Source organism: Piliocolobus tephrosceles, chromosome 4, assembly GCF_002776525.5.
Source record: "Piliocolobus tephrosceles isolate RC106 chromosome 4, ASM277652v3, whole genome shotgun sequence".
NCBI classification, from domain to species: Eukaryota; Metazoa; Chordata; class Mammalia; order Primates; family Cercopithecidae; genus Piliocolobus; species Piliocolobus tephrosceles.
In genome coordinates, this window is record NC_045437.1 from 140437296 (window position 1) to 140456866 (window position 19571).

General features: G+C 53.4%; 1 protein-coding gene across 1 annotated transcript in view; it reads right to left on the reverse strand.

Annotated features, from left to right (window-relative positions):
• Positions 1 to 14541, reverse strand: part of CDX1 (caudal type homeobox 1) — a 17547-nt gene extending 3006 nt beyond the window's left edge. The window contains exon 1 of the mRNA XM_023227082.3: positions 13998 to 14541. Coding sequence (XP_023082850.2) covers positions 13998 to 14442 — 445 coding nt within the window. The 5' untranslated portion in view covers positions 14443 to 14541. The remainder of the gene's footprint in view (positions 1 to 13997) is intronic.
• Positions 14542 to 19571: the final 5030 nt, after the last annotated feature.

Consider the following 19571-nt stretch of genomic DNA (forward strand, 5'->3'; position numbering starts at 1 on the left):
TTTCAGCAAAGCTCTAAAGGAGGTACAGGAAAGAGTCATGCAGGGCCAGGCGTGGTGGTTTACATCTGTAATCCCAGCACTTTATGGGAGGCTGAGACAGGTGGATCACCTGAGGTCAGGAGTTCAAGACTAGCCTGGCCAACCTGCTGAAACCCCATCTCTACTAAAAAATACAAAAATTAGCTGGGCGTGGTGGCATACATCCCAGCTACCAGGGAGACTGAGGCAGGGGAACAGGAGAATTGCTTGAACCTGGGAGGTGGAGGTTACGGCGAGCCTAGATTACACCACTGCACTCCAGGCTGGGTGACCGAGTGAGACTCCATCTCAAGAAAAAAAAAAAAAAAAAGAGTCATGCAGACGTCTGGGGAGAGGCTTCTAGGCAGAGGGAACGGCAAGTGCAAAGGCCCCGAGGTAGGGCATGCCTGCTGTCTGCCTGCTGTCTGACAGTGAGGAACTGTGAGGAAGCTGATGGAGCTGAGGTACAGTGAGAAGGGGTTGGGACAGGAGACAAGGGGAGGGACTCTGGGTTTTCCTGTGTCTGGGACAGGAGCCACTGCAGGATTCTGAGCAGAGGAGACATGAAGTCTGATGTAGGTTTTAATATTACTCTGGCTAGTGCATGGAGAACAGATTTGTAGGAGGAAGGGGAAGTGCAGGGAGAGCTGCCATAACCCAGGAGAGAGGGCGGTGGCTTGGCTTCGTTACGGTGCTCAGCCTGGGGCCCAGAGCTGAGGTTAATATCAGGGCTTTCTTTGGGACTCTGATCAGAGGTCTGTCTGGAGAGAACACTGGGAGTCATGCTTGGCCTGGGCTGGTGTGGGGCCTGGCTAAGCACCAATTTCCTTTATAAGAAGCTGAGCACGTGGCTATAAATAGGAGGCGCACGGAAGCACTTCCAGACCCACACACGCTCCCACCCAGGCATGGTGGGTCTCTGAAAGACCATCAACCCCTACCGCCTCTCCCAAGTGCCCCCACCACAGCCCAGCCTTCACCTTCTTGGGTCTCAGCCCTGGCCCTGCCTGTCCCTCGGCACCCCTGCACTAAGCATCTACCCACCCCCATTCTGACGCCTGTCCCACTCCACCAAGCCCACGCAGCTTGGCAGGACAGCCACTGGGCTCCCTGTGAGCCAAATGGCTTTGTGGAGAATGGGAGACAGCAGATGTTCCTGGGCAGCTTTTCCCTGGATTTCCTGCCAGAGCAGAGGAACCGCACCGGACGCTTCCACGTCCACTGACCTCAGTCCGCTGCCCAGCATAGCACGGGAGAGCCTCGGCCTTCAGCCAGGCTTGGCCCCAGGAAAGGGATAAGGGAGTGGCTGCCCAGGCCTTGGCTCCAGATAGGGCCCCTCCTTGGCCTAGAAAATGCAATGCCGGCTCAGAAACAGTTCTGCCTAATGCCACCAGCACTGGAGACCAACACGGCTCTGAATCCACAGACCCACTGGGTTCACTGGGCTAAAGCCGGAAGTGGTTGTCAGAGTTTAGTCTCCTCCCACTTTACTGAGGAAGAGACTGGGGCTCGCAATGGTTGCATGGCAGCTGGAGGGCCAAAGAAGAGGCCTGGTGAGCCCTTCTAGTCCAGCCTCCCTGTGTAGTCGGGTCACTGAGGCCCAGGCAGGCACAGGCCTGCCCAAGGCCATGTCCCCTGCTCTAGAGCTCTTGCTGCCTCTCCAGGGCACAACTCCTCATGCTGCCATATTTAGGGCCCACTGAGTCTGCCGTGGAGGCCCCAAAGTGTTGGTAACAGAAGCTTAAACAGCAGACCACCCTTCCGTTGCTACTTCTGGGAAAGAAGAGCCCAGACCATGGTGAGGGAAGGCCGCTGAGAGGCCCAGGCTGGAGGCCCTTAAAATGCCCAGAGGACTCACAGCCACCCCCAGGAGGATGGGCCTGAGGCAGGGCATGAGGCTCCCTGCCCACCCAGACCTTGGCCTAGAGATCACAGGCAGTGGTCCTGAAGGTGCCTTTTCCGTAGAGTCCTAGCACCCACTCCTGCCTCTTCTGATGAAAGCCCAGACCCATGACAGCCATTTCATAGGTGGGGGGAAATGGGCTCTGAAAGGGCACCTGCAGAGGGCCGTCCTGACTGGTCATGGTATGAACCAAGACTCCGGTGTCCTGACCTCAGGCCCAGCTCTTCCACAAGTGAGGGGGTCAGGAGTGAGACCAGATGGAGATAGGGTTTAGCTGCACAATTACTCCTGTCTGTCCTGGCAAGGCTGCCAGTAAAGACCTGGCCCACAGGCCTTGTCACCCCTCTTTGGGCTCTGGAGAGGAGCTGGTGGGCTCAGGAACCCATTGGCCAATTTCTTTCTGGTGGAGCTGCTTGAAACACACAATTTTAGTGCAAGAAAATGGCTCTGCCAAAGAACAAAATGTTTGCTATCACACTATGTGGCTCAGAAACCGGGGAATCCCATATGCTGTTCCAGGAGTGAGAACTGAAACATCCTCCTTAGCGCCCAACTTGGCGATATCTAGCCTCATTTAACAGGCACATACCCTCTGACCCAAGAATCCCATTTCCAGCAACTGATCCTACCAAGAACTGCCCAAAGCTCCATCTGTTTCTGATAGCACAAGACAAAAGACAACATACATGTGTACAAGCAGAGAGCTGGTGAGAGAAGGGATGGTGCATTCATGGAGAGGAGCATTATGCAGTCATTAAAAAGAAATTTCAAAACCCCATATGTCCCAATATGGAGCAATTTCTAAGATGTGTGAAAAAAAAAAAAAAAAAGCAAGACAGAATAGTGTAAATAGTAATGGTATAAAAACGGGGGAGACACACACATACCCAAACATCTGTGCACCCATACAGTTCTTTCTGAAAGAATATACAAGAAGCCAGTAATAGGGGCTGCCTCTGGGAAGGGCACTGGAGTTTGGAAAGCCACAAGTAGGAGGGAGACTTTGGGGTTTTTAAATCTTTACCAAGTGTATGTGTGAATTCATATTTTTAATGACAGCCAGGAGCCCTGGGCTCCAGTCCCAGCTCTGGGCTGGAACTCCCTACTGCCCCAAGACACCTCTGAAGCCTGGAAAGGAGGGGGCAGGGAGGTGCATGAGAGCAGTGGGGTGGGGAGAGGGCCCAGGATGAATTATTTACAGGCCCCTGGGACGCTGGAACTAAGGGGGAAGTCCAGGCTCCTATAACAGGTGTCTGCTGAGGGGCTGGCCACTCCCAGCCACCTAATGAGTAATCCTCTGGGCCAGAGGCCAGTGTCAATGGGTGGGAGGGAGAATGGGGAGCCCCTTCAGCTCTTCAGGGGTGAGCACAGAGGGGAAGAGCCTTGGGGAACTCACCGAAATGGGAGGCTCTCTCTCTCCAGTTTTGGGATGTGCAGAATGTCCCATCCACGTGGATCAGGCCACCACGAGAGGTAGCAAACTCCTTTCCCCTAAAGCACGCACAGTACAGGCCAGTGGCTCCCAATGCCTGACCAGCAGCCTTGGAACTGCCTGGGAAGCTTTTTCAAAGCGCAGATTCTGGCCCCAGAAATTCAAATTCAGTGGGGCTCAAATGGGGCTCAAAATTTGGTACTTGAATAGTTTTCCAGGTGACCCTAACATGTGGTTGGTTGGGCTTTAGCTGCACGATTACTCCTCTCTGCCTTGGCAAGGCTGCCAGTGAAGACCTGGCCCACAGACTTTGTCACCCTTCTCTGGGCTCTGGAGAGGGGCTGTGGAGCCCAACAGAGGTACACTCTGTGACTCCAGAGGTGTCTTAGGGCAGTCAGGAGTTCCAGCCCACAGCTGGGACTGGAGCCCAGAGCTCCTGGATGTCATTGAAACCAAACCTCTGGGGTTGTGGAGTGCAGCTTCTCACCGGCTGGGTAACCTAGGACAGTCTCCCCACCTCTCTGAGCCTCATTCTCTGTATTTGTAAAATGGGGAAAATTAATATTCTAATAATAGCCAACACGTCCACGTGCCGGGCCCTTTGTATACATCTCTCAATGACCCATGGAGTTGGGGACTATTAATTCTATTTTACAGAAGAGAAAACTCAGGGTCAGAGAGGACCATGCATCAGGCAAGTGGGATTCAAAACCAGGTCTATCTGGCCTCAGAAACAGCAGTAGAACCTATCAATCAAATGGTACAAGGTTTCTTGTAGTCCTCTCCAACCCTGCAGCATAGAGGGGCTCACTTGAGATAGATGGACAATGTCTAGCACAGTACCTGGCATGCAGGAGGTGCACGGGGAAAGGCAGATCTTACTCGTTTCCAACAGTGGTGGGATGACCATCTGGCAGGAATGCCAGGAAATGGATCTGTGCAATGGACAATCTGCTAGAAATGACCGTTTACTTATAAGGTCCCTTCCAACTTGGAAACGTGAACCTCCCAATGTTTATTGATTCTCTGATTGTGTTTGTTATCGTAGCTGAAACAATTCTAAGACCAATTTGACAGTCTGAGAGTCTAGACACTGGGCCTGCCCAGCTGGAGGATGGGGACAGGAGCCACGGTGGCCTGCAGTGGGGGCTCCCCATCCAGCCTGGGCCAAGCAAGGACAGAGTGTGGCCTCTGCTCCAGCACAATCAAATGGCCCCTAGGTCAGTACTTCCTTTGCCCTCTTCCTGCTGGGTGTGTGGCCCTGGGGGATGACCAGCTTTGGCCCCCCAGGCCTGGACCACAAATCTAGCTCCAAAAACCTTTGTGACTCCTCCCTGAGTGGTCCAGCCCCAACTGGCTGTGCTTCAAGATCCTAACCTCTAATACACACATGCACACAGTCATGGACATCTGTACACACAAGAGCTTGCTAAAAATACAGATTCCCAGGCCCCACTCCAGATCTACTGCATCCTAATTTCTCTGTCATCTTTAACAATTGCCCCTGTGGATTCTGAACCACCAGCTCAGAAGTCAGTGGGTCCTGGTCCCAGTTCCATGCCATCTGTGTGGCCTAGAATTAGTTCCTCCTCTCCTCTGGGCCTTGGTTTTGCCTGTGCACCAGTTCAAGTGCCCTCGAGACTCTGAAGCTTTGAGCCCTCTGTGCAGCTATAAGCCCCACTCCTGCCACCTTGCTGCCTGCCACCCAGGCAACCCCCGCAGGGAGCACATGCCCCACACACCCTCCAGCCACGTCTCTCAGAGACCCACACTGCATGCAGCAAGAGGCGATGGGGAGCTCACCCATGTCTGTGATGCCAGCCTGGGAATGACAAATGGAAGGGCATAGGGCTTTTGGCAGGAGGGGTCAGGGGAGGTGGGAATAGGGTCGCCATAGAATCCTATTGCAAAGAGCCCCCTTTTCCAAGATAAGGAAGCAAGTCCAGAGAGCTTATAGGTCACTTGATGTGGATGACTGCGGGGCCAATAAGCAAATGAAAAGGTGGGAAAGAGGGGCTCAGGAGAACTGATCTCCTCACCCCAGATAATACTTGTAGGAGCGCTGCAAGGGTGGCAGGACGTGGGCCAGCTCAGAGGCGGTGGCGCTTCTGGTGAGGGGCCTAAACTGTAGCAGCATCACACTCTACTGAGGTTTGGGGAGGGCTGGGTGTTCGGGGCAAGCTTCCAGACCTTGCCTGGTGGCAGAGACCTGGGCTGTGGTCCAGCCTGGCCATCTTAGTTGAAGGACTTGACAAGTGACTAAACTTCCCTGGACTTTCCTTCCTCCGCCTGGGGAACAGAATGGCTGTGAGAGCAGTCTGGAAAGGGTAAAAAGCTATGGAGACAAAAAGGAGAAAACAGCTATTTGCAGAAGCGGGCATGTTGGTGGAGTCCCTCATGAGAGAGAGGAATGTCGCCTAATGGGGAGCCACAGGGCCAAGAACACACTGGCCTGGGAGTGGGGAGATCTGGCTGGCCCACCAGCTGGACATGCGATCCCTTATTTGGGCCTGTTTCCCCATCTGTACCACCAGGGGGAGGGCCCTCCACTGTGCCCTAACCTCACCAGCTCTACAATGGATGAATGCCCTTCCTGGGACATCAGGTTTTCTGCCTGACCCACAATTGGGTGCTTGTCTTGGCTGATCTGGCAGTCCCAGGCTGCTAATATCATGGTTCCTCACTCAAGCCCTAGCAGGGATGAAGCTGGCGTGGGAGTGGGGAAAGGGGGACAATGGCCAGGCCAGCCATTTCGGGAGTCCTGCAGCCTTAGCCAGATTCTCCTCCCCACTGTCACCCTCCTTCCTAGTTAGAGTTCTTCATCATCTCTGCACCCTCCTCCTCCAGGGCCACCTTTGCATCATCTGCTGTCCTATCTTCCTCATCAAGGTCCACAATCTGACCCAGCTTTGGGAGGCAGCAAAGAGGAAGGGACTTTAGAGTCAGACAGAGACCGGTGGCTCTTCCCCAGTCTGGCCATGTGACAGTGGTATGTTCCTGGGCAAGTCGCTGGACCTCTTTGAGTTTCAGTTTATTTATCTTCAAAATGAAGACATGAATGCTTTCTTTATATGGTAGTTATGGAGACCAAAGTGATAACCTACTTAACAAAGCACTTATTAATAAAAACTGTGATGACGAAGATGATGATACTACGGAGACAAAGAAGCTGAAAGAGGCAGGAGAGAGGCCGGGTACGGTGGCTCATGCCTGTAATCCTAGCACTTTGGCAGGCTGAGGCGGGTGGATCACCTGAGGTCAGGAGTTCGAGACTAGCCTGACCACCAACATGATGAAACTCTGTCTCTACTAAAAATACAATAATTAGCTGGGTATGATGGCAAGTGCTTGTAATCCCGGTTGCTCCAGAGGCTGAGGCAGGAGAATCGCTTGAATCCAAGAAGCGGAAATTGCACTGAGCCGAGATTGCACCACTGCACTCCAGCCTGGGCGAAAAGAGCAAAACTCCAACTCAAAAAAAAAAAAAAAAAAAAAAAAAAAAAGGCAGGAGAAATTCCTCAATGCAAGAACAAGGAGCTTATGCAGAATGGATTTCCATTCTGGGAACTCTTGAGATGGATTTTTCTGCACTGTCCAATATGACAGCAACTAGCCACATTGATTAAATAAAATGTAAAATTCTGTTTCTTAGTCACACCAGTCATTTCAAGCGTTCAACAGTCACATGCGGCTGGTGACTGCCTACTGGGCAGCACAGATACAGAGCATTTCCATCCTGGCAGAAAGTCCTACTGGACAAACACTGCTAGATCAAACTCCTACCAGGGTCCGGACGCCCACACTGCAACACACGCCTACTAGCTGCAAAGCAGCCAGTTCTTGCATCTGCCACCCATTTATATCCTTCCTGAGTTTTTCCACAGGGGCACCCTGAGCCCAAGACAGCCCTTTAAGATTTACAAACAGCGAATGCATCCCTTCAGGTCATCTCCTAGGCTGAAGAACTTGAGGCCTCTCTGAACTGTTTCCTGGTGGAGTTTCCAGGCCACTGCAACCTGTCCATCTTCCACTAGTCTAGTCTGAGAGTGAAGCCCTTGCTACTCCACTGCAGGCGTGGTTCCCAAAGTCTCACATTTGAGGTGGGGCTGCAGTGAGGAGCTCTGCCTCCAGCCTCTTTCTCCCCTACGCTGGCTGTGTGACCTTGGTGAAGACCCTTCCCTTAGGCCTCGGTTCCCTGAATGCTCTTTGAGGGTAGGGCCATGCCATTTAGCTCACCAGCACCTATCACGTGCCTGACACAGTGAATACTTGATGAATCCTTGTTGAATACATAAAACAAACCTGCTACTTCTTCTGCTTCCTTAACTCCATAAACAGCACCTCCATCCTCCAGCCATTCAGATCAAAAGCCAAGGTGGCACCTCTGAGTCCTGTCTCCCTTGCTCCCCGCGTCCACCCCAGCAGCTGGTGGCTCAGCCTCCAAAGCACAGCCTTCTGTCCATCTCCATTGCTCCTAAAGTTTAGTCCGAGCCACTCATCTGATGGAGAAGAAATGTGCTGTTCTGGGGACAGCAATCCTGCATTTGAAAAAATGCTGAACACACTGAGCACCCAATCGATGCTGGTTCGCATTATGATTACCATAATAACTGCACAGTACTTATTTGATAAACAGTTCCTTACCTCCTTCATGGCAGGGGAGGTAGATTAAAAACAAACAAACAAATGAAATAATGACAAACTGGGATTAGTAGTAGGAAGGAAAGTGAGCAATGAGCTAAACTGAGTGGGGAGGTGGGGGGAAGAACCCTACTTTACTTAGCTGGGGGAGGTCTCCAGGAACAGGCCACATTTAAGCCAAGACCTGAGGTTGAGAAGGAGGCTTCCATGTCATGAACAGGGAAGGAGATTCCAGGGAGGGTGAGCAGCATGTGCAAAGGCCCCCAGGCAGGGAGGAGCAGAGTGAGGGCACAGAGGGCAGCTCTCTGTGCGCAGGTTGGACCCGTCTGCCTTGTTCAGGCCATCATCTCCAATGCCTAGGAGCAAGTTCAGGACAGAAGACACTCAGAGCATATTACTGCTTGCCTGACTGAATGAATGAATGAGAGAGGCACAAGATGAGGCTGGAGAGGCCAGCAGATTCTGTGGCAGAGGGATTTGGATTTGGTTTCAAGAGCAACAGGAAGCCATGGGAGGGTGTGGAGCCTAGCTTGCTCCTTCTTTCTGTTGATGGGGGGATCCATGTGGGGTGCCCCCACAAGCCTGAGGGGTGAGTGTGGCAGGGGGAGGGTCTGTCATGCTAACATGGTGATGGCCCTGACTCCGGATGTGAATGTGGTTTCCACATCCCGGGAGCTCCAACACAGAAACCTGAGAGGCTGGCCCATTAAGATAACTTCCTACAGACCCGCCAGATCCTGCTGCTAACAAACCATTTTGGACCTTCGCAATGATTCCCTAAGCTCTAAGCAGCAATATCTGCCAAAGCAGCAGGGAGAAAACACCCAACCAAAAAAAAGCCTTCTGCCACCTTCTAACTGGGTCATTCCCTTTCCCAGCTACATCTGAGCGATGAGGTGTCAAATGTAGCTTCTGCCTGGAGAATCAGTTCTAAACAGCCTGGCCCCTGCTGGGCCCCCCTCCTCTCCCAGCCTCTTACAGTACATCCCCTGCCTGGCCTCCTTTTCCCCCCACCTGGCTTGGAATGTCCATGGGGAAGGGGGGGTCTCGGGCTCCCCTTCCTGAGTGTGTGGCTTTATTTCATAGATGCTTGCTGGGCTGTAGACTGGGTGTAAACACGGTGCTGCCATGTCCTCGCTGTGTGAGCTTGGGCAGGCCAGCTTACCCTCTAAGTCTCATTATCCTGATCTATAAAATGAGTCTAATACTAGATCCTTACACCACTCAGGGCTATCATGAGACTTAAGTGAGATCACCCACGCAAAGTTCTTGGCACAGTGCCTGGCATGCAGTAAAGATTTAGCCAATGCCACAGTTGTTTGCTCTCTCGCGAGCTCCTACTATGTGCAAGGCAGGGTGAGGATGGGACTGATTAGGACTGGTCCTCGAGGGACTACAGATGGTAAGTGGCAGGCATAAATAAGACAATGAAAGTAGAGAGTCAGTGGTAAGTGTCATGAAAACAAGGGCCTGATACAGTGCTTAGGAGGGAGGAATTAGGGAGGGCTTCCTACAGGAGACAGCCTTGGAGAAGGAACAGCATTTGAGCTGGTGACGAGCAGGTTCTCTGAGCAGCATTTGAGCAGGAGACAGAAGGGAGGGCAATGCAGGTCGAGGGACCAGACTGGAGAGGCAGGGAGTTTGAGGTCTGTGCTCCAGTGCACCTGCTGAGGACTGGTTGAGGTGGTCACAGGCACCGATGCCCTAAGCAACTACTGTGTGCTAGCTGCAGGGTGGTGCTTTGCAGGCATCTCTTTCCAGATGCAATCCTATTATTATCCTGTTACAATGGAGAAGCCCAGGCTCGGAGAAATGATCCAAATTAACTTGCCCGAAGCTATACAACTTCTTATGGAAATTCAGTTCCAGGTCTGAGACTCCCAAGCCCTGGCTCTTAACTTACCTTATCTAGTCAAAGTAGCAGGAGAATGGCTTCAGTAGATGGTTGAGGCCAGTTCTCAAGAAGGCTCTGATTGCCACAGAAATGGAGCTAGATTTTACAACAAAGAAATGGCATAAAATGAAATGGCAATTCCATGTCAGTAGGGAGCCACAGAATGCTCCTGAATAGGGCATGTGCCTTGAGAAGGTAAATATGGCAATGGTTTTAGAAGACAGCTGGAACATCACAGAGAGGCTGAAGGTGAGAGAACAGGCTGGTGGCTGTGGCAATGGGCTAAGGGAGAGGGCCTGCAATGTGGGGGGAGGGGAGCATTCATGCCCTTCATGGACCTCAGTTTCCCCATCTGAAAGCTGACGGAGTTGGACCAAGATCTAAACCTTGCTCCCACAGTCTCATCCACGTGAACGTCTCCCTAGTCCTGAGACCTCAGCTACCCCAATGGGCTATTAACCTGTGGAGCAGGTTTATTCAAAGGAATTGGAGGCTGAGCCTTCCACAGAAGGATGATGTGTAACCCTCCTAATGAAAATGCTGATATTTAAAACCCACCTCATGAAAATGCAAAGAGAAAAGGAAAAAAAAAAACAACGTCTTGTAGTCATTTCCTATCCTGGCCTCAGTCAAATGATACTGATCACTCAGAACTGATTAATATTGTCTTTAGGAATCGGAGACTGGTTGAAGCCCAACAGCCTCTCTCTCATCTTTCCCATTGTCACCGCCCCCTACTTAGAAGAAACTGAAGTCTCAGTCCCAGCCTCAGCAACCCCACTTCCCCACGTGAGTTGGGGTACCATCCAAGTGGAGAGACAGAGGCAGCCAGGTTTCCATTGACCTGAACTGCTTGGCTGGACAGTCTCACGTCCCAATCCTAGGACTGGGACCTCAGAAACCCGTGTGGAAGCTAAGATCTCACCCACCCCCCTGTTCCCCAGAGATGTCTTTTGTCCCTCACACTTGCTCTGTTCATTCACTCAACAAAATATATGGAGCACCTACTAAATGCCATGCACTGAGCTGGGTGCCAGGATGCAGTGGTGGGTTAAGCAGACAGAGCTCTGGACCTCATGGGAATGGACAACATACAAACAAGTGTAAGGAAGTGAGTAGACTGGAATTAGGGCTCTGAAGGAAACACAGCAAAGATTCGTGATGGTTGTAGTGGGGAGTCCACTTTGGGAAATGGTGGAGGGCTTCACAGAGGAGGTGATGATTAAACTAAGATCTGAAGGGTAAGAAGGATCCACTCTTGCAAAGAATCAGGGGAAAGAACTTTCCTGGAAGAGAGAACAGCATGTGCACAAGCGCTGCAGTAGGACTTGGCAGGTCTGAGGAACTAAAAGAAGTCTGGAACGGCTAGAGCTTGAAAGCCAAGGTGAGAGCAGCCGGGGATTAGGTCAGGGGGGCAGGCAGGTGCAAATGCTGTAGTCTTATAGCCCTCAGGAAGGAATGTGGGGTTTATCCTACATATGATGGGAAACCATAGGAAAATTCTAAACCAATTATTCTGACATCGAGCCCAGCTCAGCCCCGCTTGTGTGAAACTGGAACATTCCTCACAGTCTCTGTACCTTGGTTTCCTCATCTACATGTGTGGTCTCTAACTGTCCAGTTTATCCATTCTCGAATGCTGGAGGCTCAGAAGTGGGGGAAGAAGGGGCTAGCCAGGATTGGTGGCAGGCTGAAGACCTGGTGGCCAGTGCCAGTGGGGATCGGGAGGGCAGTGGCATGCACTGATTCTCTTTCAGCTGTCCTGGACAGCAGCATTGCACAGGAACTGCCCCTGGAAACCCTGTGCCTTCATTGCCCAGAAGGAGAAACTGAGGCCAAAGACAGGAGGGGCTTGGCCTCTCTTTCAGGGACAGTCAACAGTTTCAACCCAATTCTGCCCTCACTTCAGGAGCACCGGATAGAGAGGCAGCACCTTCTAGCTTCAAGGTCAGGGTTCCTACATCCTCTGCAGAAGGGGGCTAACCTGGCTCCTAGGCAGTCCCTTTCCTGGAGCCTTGGGAACCCCCAGACCTCCTTCTGCCTTTCCCTCTACTCTCAGAGAGCAAGGAGGGAAATGCTTTTTTGCGTGCAGCAGACTCATCTGCCTGCAGACTACAGTTTTCAAAAGACTTTTGAGACCAGAGGATGAGCCAGGTTCAGCAGCTCTCGCGCCCAGAGGCACGAGGTGATTTGTACAGAAGATCCTCCAGGATCCCCCAGTCCTCTGACCCCCATTGACACACTCCTTTTCCCTTACACAGTGATGGCCTCTCTCCAAGTCCCTACCCATAGGGAACCTCCCCATTCATCTCCAAAGTCACCAGATAAGCAGGAAGCAGCAAGTGCAACAGCAGGAAACGCAGGCTTCCTTCTCCAGAGCCTCACAGACTGGGAACTGCAGGATCCTGAGCACTGGTGCTGCCACCACCTCCTCTCATATAATACAGGGTTCTTAACCCCAGATTTATGGATAAAGCTTCTGGGAGCCTCCAGAACCCCTGAAATTGCCCAATGATGCAACATTTTTTTCCCTAGGAAAAAGATTTGTACCTTTCAGCAGATTTTTCAAAGGAGTCCTTTTGTAACTTAAACAAGGGTACAAACCACTGCATAACCTCCCTTCTTTCTAATTTCACAGATGGTAGAACTGAAACCCAGAAAAGATGACTGATTTAAGAGGAACTGTTGTATAGAGAATTAGAGCACAGACTTAGTGGTTAGTCCTCCTAGGTTCAAATCCCGGCCCCACTAGTTACGGGTTATATGTCCTTGGGCAAGTACTAAAAGTCTCTATGCCGTAGTTTCTTCATCTTAAAATGGGGGTGATAATAGTACCCACAATGATGTTTTGAGAGTTAAAGGAGTTAATGCATGCAAGATCTTACTTATGTCATGCCTGGTCCGTTAGTAAGTGTTCCAAAGCATTAGCTGTTATTTAATCAAGGCCACAGAAGCAAGTGGCAGAGTCTGGTTCCCTGTACCTCCCTGGAGGCAGATAGGAGGTTTTGTATCCCTGGGACTTCCAAGAAGGGTATATGATTATGGCCAGAACCTGTAGCTCCTGATCAAGGCCAACCCAGCATCTGCCCTGAGGCAAGCTGAGGGTGTGTGGGGAGACGGGGGTGAAGAGTGTGAGGAGGTGGGGGAAGTCCCAGGCTTATTCCCAGCTGGGGGAAGGGGAGGAGGGGCTGGACATCAAAGGGTGGGCAGGCCAGCTTCCCGCCCCCAAGGCTAGGTGGCCTTTGTCAGGACAGGCCGGACACAGTCGGGACAATGGAACATCGTGTTCACTTTCCGGCCAACAGGAGTCACTACCGAGCTAAGGCAGAGCCAGTTACATGACAAAGGGGGTACCCATAACGGAGGTCAAGCCTCCCCTCATTAAAGTTGGGCCCTTTGTCCTGCCCCCTCCCCTGCCTTTGAAGAGGGCGGATCAGAGAGGCCTGCCTGGGGGCAGGAGGTTCACAGGCTCAGGAGCCAAACAGTAGCCCCCTTCCCACTGCTCCCGCTTCCCCTCCCCCGGGGTCAAGAGTTCAGGAGGACCCTGGGAAGGTAAGGTACAGACCCCTTGCCGCGGTCTGGCCAAAGAGGGCTCTTTTTCAGCCTGAAGGATATGACCCAGCAATCTCTTAACTGTATGATGGGGAGACCCAGCCCTGGCCACGAAAGTCACCTGCCCTTTTCACACAGTTAGAGAATCGTCCCTTCTGGGGCGAACTTGCCGCCTTTGCCTAGGGTTGGGTTAGGAGTAGAAGAAGCAGATGAAGAGCAAGGAGTCGGTGTTGCTAAATGAGTGTGGGACACCAGTCTGGGAGCCTGCGTTCTAGTTCGGGCCTTGCTCCGTGGCCGTAGGCGCATTTCCGCACTTCGCAAGGGGTCTCGGTTTCCCTATTTGTACAGAGAGGGTTAGGCTGTGCTGCTGAAGGCTTCGATAGCCTGAGACTCAGGACAGGGAGCTCAAAGAACAGCCCTCCCGGGCGAGAGCGGACAGGAGGGCCACACTCCCGGGAACCCGAGCGAGGCCGGAGCCGAGGTTAGACACCGGGCGGCCTGGGCCGCGCCCCAGCACCTGCAGGTCCAGAGGTGCAGGGCGAGGGAGGGGTCCTTACCGCTGCCACTGCCGCCTCCGGCCGCCACGCTGCGCCGCATCCACTCGTAGGGCGTCCGCCTCTGCGCTCCGGGCGAGGACGGTGTGCCCGGGCCCCCGAGGGGCTGCGCCAGGTGGCCCGGGCCGGGCCCAGGGGGCGCAGGCACCGGGCTAAAGTCCAGAGGGGGCCCGAATGCCAGCGGAGCTGGGCTGGCTGCAGGGGCCGCGGGGCCCGGGCCGTAGGCGGCGGCCCAGTCGTCCTTGGGCGCAGGGAAGGGCGCCCCCCAGGCCGTCGGGGGCGCGGGGGCCGGCTCCACGTGAGAGTAGCTGGGGAAGTCGGGGTACTGCGGGGGCGCCGGGGGCGGGGCGGGGGGGCCGTAGGCTTGCGGGCCCAAGCCCAGGCTGGCGGGCCTGGCGGGGCCGGGGTACACGGGCGAATCCTTGTCCAGCACATAGCCCACATACATGGTGGCCGCGGGGCCCCCCGCGCATGCTGGGCCCTGGAGCCGCCGCTGCCGGCCGCCCCGACGACGAGCAACCGCTCACCTGAACTCGCCTGTCCTGCCGCCGCGCCCGCCCCACCCAGGCCTTTTATAGCTCCGGGCCGCCCGCGGCCCCAGCCGAGGCGGGTTTGCATTTCAAAGCGGGGGGAAGCCTCCGGGCCGCGAATCAAAGGGGGAAACCCGTCGGGGGCGGGGGGTTCAAAAGGAGACAAATTGCCGCCCCAAGCGGGAGGTGGACTGGCCAAGGCCTGGAGGGGGTGGGGGCGCGGAGGGCGCGTCTTGGGCGAGGGTGGAGGCCGCCCTGTGAGTGGAAATCACTTGCCAGGGGGCGGCCTAGCGGCCTGAACACCTTGTCCTTCCAGTGGCCGCGTGGACGGCCCTGCAGCCCCATTTTACAGGTGGAGGAACAAGCACCCAGGGGCCAGGGAGATTCTTGGCCAACTTCACACAGTGACCAGCTTGAGGTGAGGGGCAACGCAGACTTCAAACAGGGCTCCGGTCTGTAGGATCGCAGGTCCTTAATCTTTCGGCGGGGAGGGGTCACGACCCCTCTCGTCATGGAAGCTGTGGATGTTTTTCCCTGGGGAAATGCACATATGCACATACATACACGAGTGTTCTTTACAGTTGGGGGACTGCCTGGGTTGGCCTTCTAGAGAAAGTTCTCAAAAGGCAGTGTGTGTGTGTGTGTGTCTGTCTGTTGGGGGGGTCTTCTGGGGACATTACAGGAAACTTTTAGCAAATTATCTTGATGACCCTCTACCCTCCTTTTTTAATTGAGAAGTTTCAAGCATACACAAAAGTTGAATTGTATAATGAACTGCTGTGTACCCATCACCCCGCTTCAACAACTATTAAGATTTTGTCACACTTATTTCATCTACTCCCCGCTTTTCTGAAGTATTTTAAAACAAATTCCAGACATCATGTCATTTTACCCCTACATACTTCAGCACGCATCTCTAAAATACATGGACATTTTCTTACATAATATGCCATTATCACATCTAGCAAAATTAACAGAAATTCCTGGGTGTTACCTAACACACAGTTCGTATTCAGAGTACTCCAATTGATTCAAAAATGTCTTTTTAGCAGTTGGTTTGTGTGAATCGGAATCCAAAAGCCCTGATCCGTTTATTGTGGCTGGAGCCCCCTTGGGATTTTAAACGCATCACATGTTCCTCCACCCCATATTAAGGACTGGCAAACATTTCATAGCTACCTAAGGGGGAGTGGGGGATGGGAACACTTGAGGGGGTGTCAGTGAGCTGGGAGTGGGGGCAAGGCTGAGGGATTTGGGGAAGGATGCATGAAGGACAGGGCTCTGGGTCAGGAAGTCAGGTGGGGTGCCCCCCCACAAGGGCTGTGTGCCAGGGGACTGTGCAGAAGCACCCTGTGGGATTGGATGGGCCCACATTTCCTGGGTTCCTCTCATTGTGCAGGGATGTGTGGTCCCCCGAAGAAGGTCAGAATCAGGGTCTTATCTGTGCAACCCGTCTCTCTCTTGGGTCACCATATTAGCTGAGGGCTGGTAGGTATCGTCTCAGGGCTGGGCAGATGTTTCGGGATCAGGACATAATTTGCTGGGCCTGGAGCAAAATAAAAAAATATAAGGTCCCTTGTTCGAAAATGATTAAAGATTTCAGGATGGTGGCAGCAGAGCATTCACCTGAGCCCGGGGCCCTTCCACACACTGGCCTCTGTGTGACTGCAATGGTGACCCGCCCAGGAAGCTGGCCCTGGTGAGACTCTTGCTCTTCTGGAGCTCTGGTATGTGATAGAGCCGGAGACTCAGCCAGCACAGGGCTCCTTCCACTTCCTGCTCAGAGGAACCCTTTCCATTGCACAGGTAGAAGCATTGAGGCTCAGAAAGGAAACGAGTAGTGCCCAGTGTTTGCAGCAAAATGAAGGCTGCTTGTAGGAGAGGGGAAGGGAGATCCTGGCTGTTGCTGACCGGGTGGAGCCCTTGGCTACCTTGTGGGAGCACATGGCTGTCCACATGTGTGCGGATCAGCACATGACACAGATGAGCACATGGCTGCCTCAGCAGGGAAGATCCCACTTTCCCAGGTCAGGAAGTGGATGCAGTGCTGAAATGTTTCTCAGAAGTCATCTGGAGCTCTGGGCTCTGCTTAGGACTCAAGTTTTCAAGGGATTGGTGGGAAATTGGCAAGTACACAGAGGAGGGAGAAGAGGCCCAAGAGGACTGAACTCCACTTTCTGAGCTGAGAGAACAGGGACTTCTTGGACTGAAGGAAGAGAAGACCTGGAGTGGGGTCTGAGTCTGGGGAGGAAGACAGGGTAGCCTTGGGACCTCAGGGAGGAAGCTGCAGGCTACAGATATGGATTTCAGCCCACCCATACGTAAGCAAGCGCTCTGTTAGGGGCCATCTGTCAGGAAATGGGCTGTCATGAGAGAGAGTGAGCTCATCATCACAGGAGGTATGTAAGTGACTGCTGGAGGTCAGTCTTACGTTAGGGATGCTGGGGAAAGGATGCCTATCCTGGGGGAAGGGTGCTCTCTAGGTGCTCTCTACTTTCAAGAGTATGTTCTGTCAGGCCTAAATGGTAGGCTTAAAGGTTGGAAAGGCATACAAATTCATTTCTTTATGTATTTATCCATTTGAAAAATATGTATTAACACATCTCCTTTGTGCTGACACTATATTAGGTCCTGAGTGAGGCCCTGCCCTTGCAGTACTTACAGCTGGGGTCTGGTAGGTGTGGACAGGTATGAATCAAATAATCACAAATAAGGGTAAAGTTACATCTTGGCAAAGGCCAGGAATAGGGAGATTTGACCCAGAGGGAGGAGTCAGGGAAGCCTTGCAGGAGGAAGTGACACGTAAGTCAAGGCCCTGGGGAGTGGGGAAGGGCGGCAGGGGTCAAGGGTCAGTATGAACAGAGGCCCTGAGGCCTGAGGGGACACTTGTTCTCCTAGCACTGAAAGGCCAGTCTGGAGTGGTAGAGGCAAGAGAGGAGTCTGGCAAGGGACAGAACAGGCCCTGGTGGGACAAGCCTGATGAGGGTATGGAAGGGTATTATGTAGGGGTTAGAGTGGCCGAGGGCAGTGGCGGGAAGACAGCTGTGGCTGGTGTGTGGAGGATGAGCCAGAGGAGAGGTGGGGCGCCAGAGAGCAGCAGGAAGCCGGGCAGGGGTCCAGGAGTGGTGGAGATGGTGGCCGGGGCTAGGTGGTGGGTGAGAGCTGGGGGCCAAAGCGGCAGTCCTTTCCCAGCAGAGAGCAAAGACTGTTTTCCTGATCAGGCAGAGGGCAGAGCCAGGGACCCCCAAGATCTGGGGAGCCCCTCCAGCTGCTCTGTGGTCCCCTCAGTAGTGTGCCCTCCCGGGGTGGATGTCCCTCCCACTCCACGGACACATCCTGGGTTGGGCCCCCACCCTTCCTGTGGATTCCCCTGTACTGGGCTTTCTGACTCCTAGCTCAGTTCTCTCTGAGATTTCAGGGTTTGGCCCTTGACGTTTTGCTGGAGTAATAATAACAACAACGATAGCACTGCTACGTATTAAGCATTTACTAAGTGCCAGGCATCACGTCAAGCCCTTTGCACGTGTTATCTCAGTTCCTCCTCACAGTAGCACAACTAGGTGGGGTTGATTGTTAGCCCAATTTTGCAAGGGAGGAAGCTGGAGCTCAGAGAAGCGAAGTCACCTGCCTGAAGTCACACAGACGTCAATGTCCTAGCTGGAAGTTTTTCTTTTTCTTTCTTTTCTTTTTTTTTTTTTTTGAGACAGAGTTTCGCCCTTGTTGCCCAGGCTGGAGTGCAGTGGAGCAATCTCGGCTCACTGCAGCCTCCGCCTCCTGGGTTCAAGCGATCGTCCTGCCTCAGCCTCCCAAGTAGTTGGGATTACAGGTATCTGCCACCACGCCAGGCTAATTTTATGTTTTTAGTAGACACAGGGTTTCTCCATGTTGGTCAGGCTGGTCTCAAACTCCTGACCTCAGGTGATCCATCCACCTTGGCGTCCCAAAGTGCTGAGATTACAGGCGTGAGCCACCATGCCCAGCCAAAGTTTTTCTTTCTTCTACATCTGGCCCCCGCTGCCAGGATAGTGAGCTGTGTGTGCCTCCCTGCCTCCTAGTTTGTTAGTTGGGATTTTGCTTAAACAAATAGCTGGTTCCTCTTCCTCCTCTGACTTCTTCATGCAAAAAAGCCTCCGCTCTCCCTTCGCCCTCACCCCTAGGTGGACCCCTATAGAAGTCCTGAGCCAGCCCTGATGTGGCACCCCCAGTTTCCCTCCAACCAGGACACTGTAACCTTGTTTAAATGACCCAGGCTGGGAGTCTGAAATTGCAGGTCTTCCCACCTTGGCTTCTGACTCGCCTTGTGACCCTGAGCCCCTGGGCCTCAGTCTCCCGCTGTGCTCACTGGGACTGGGATAGCAGTCCAGTGTGGCTCTGTGCGTGGAGAAGGCCCTGTCTACCCTGCCTTGTGGGCAGCCTCTTCCTCTCTGACATCCCCTGCCCCTGGGAGTGGCTGTTTATTGGACCCCTCCTTCTTCTGACTCCCGGGTAGGCCCCTCTTTTCCCTGGAAGCCCTCCCTACAGGCTGCTCTCACACACCCGGCCAGGGCCTCCTGGGGTGGGGCACAGAGCTGATGGCCTCATAAAGATCTTAGTGATAACTTGGTTTTTCAATCAGGTTTATGGCCCTAGAAGAGACAAGTTTCTGGGCTCAGCTTTCTGTTGGAAATAGTTTGCCTAAGAGAAGTTGGTGGGCACCAGGGCCAGTGTTAGGCCCACTGCGCCACACTGCCAGCCTCTTGAAGTTCTCTCTGGACTGTAGTCCAAGAGCTTTGGACTGGAGGCCCGTCCCAGCCAAGCCTCAGTCTCGTTCTGTGACACTGGACACGTTAACTCCTCTCTCTGAGTCCCTGCTTCCACCTCAGAATCGGGGATCTTAATTCCTGCCCTGCCTACCTCCAGGTAGGGACAGATGCGGGGAGGGAGGGGGGCTCCTGTGAGGCATCTTTGCCTTCCAGAAACCTCTCTCCTCCCAATGCCTTTCTTCTCCTCCTACCCCTCCAGGGGCTGGGGGCGCCACCTGCTGGCACTCCTGCGTACTGCTGGAGGA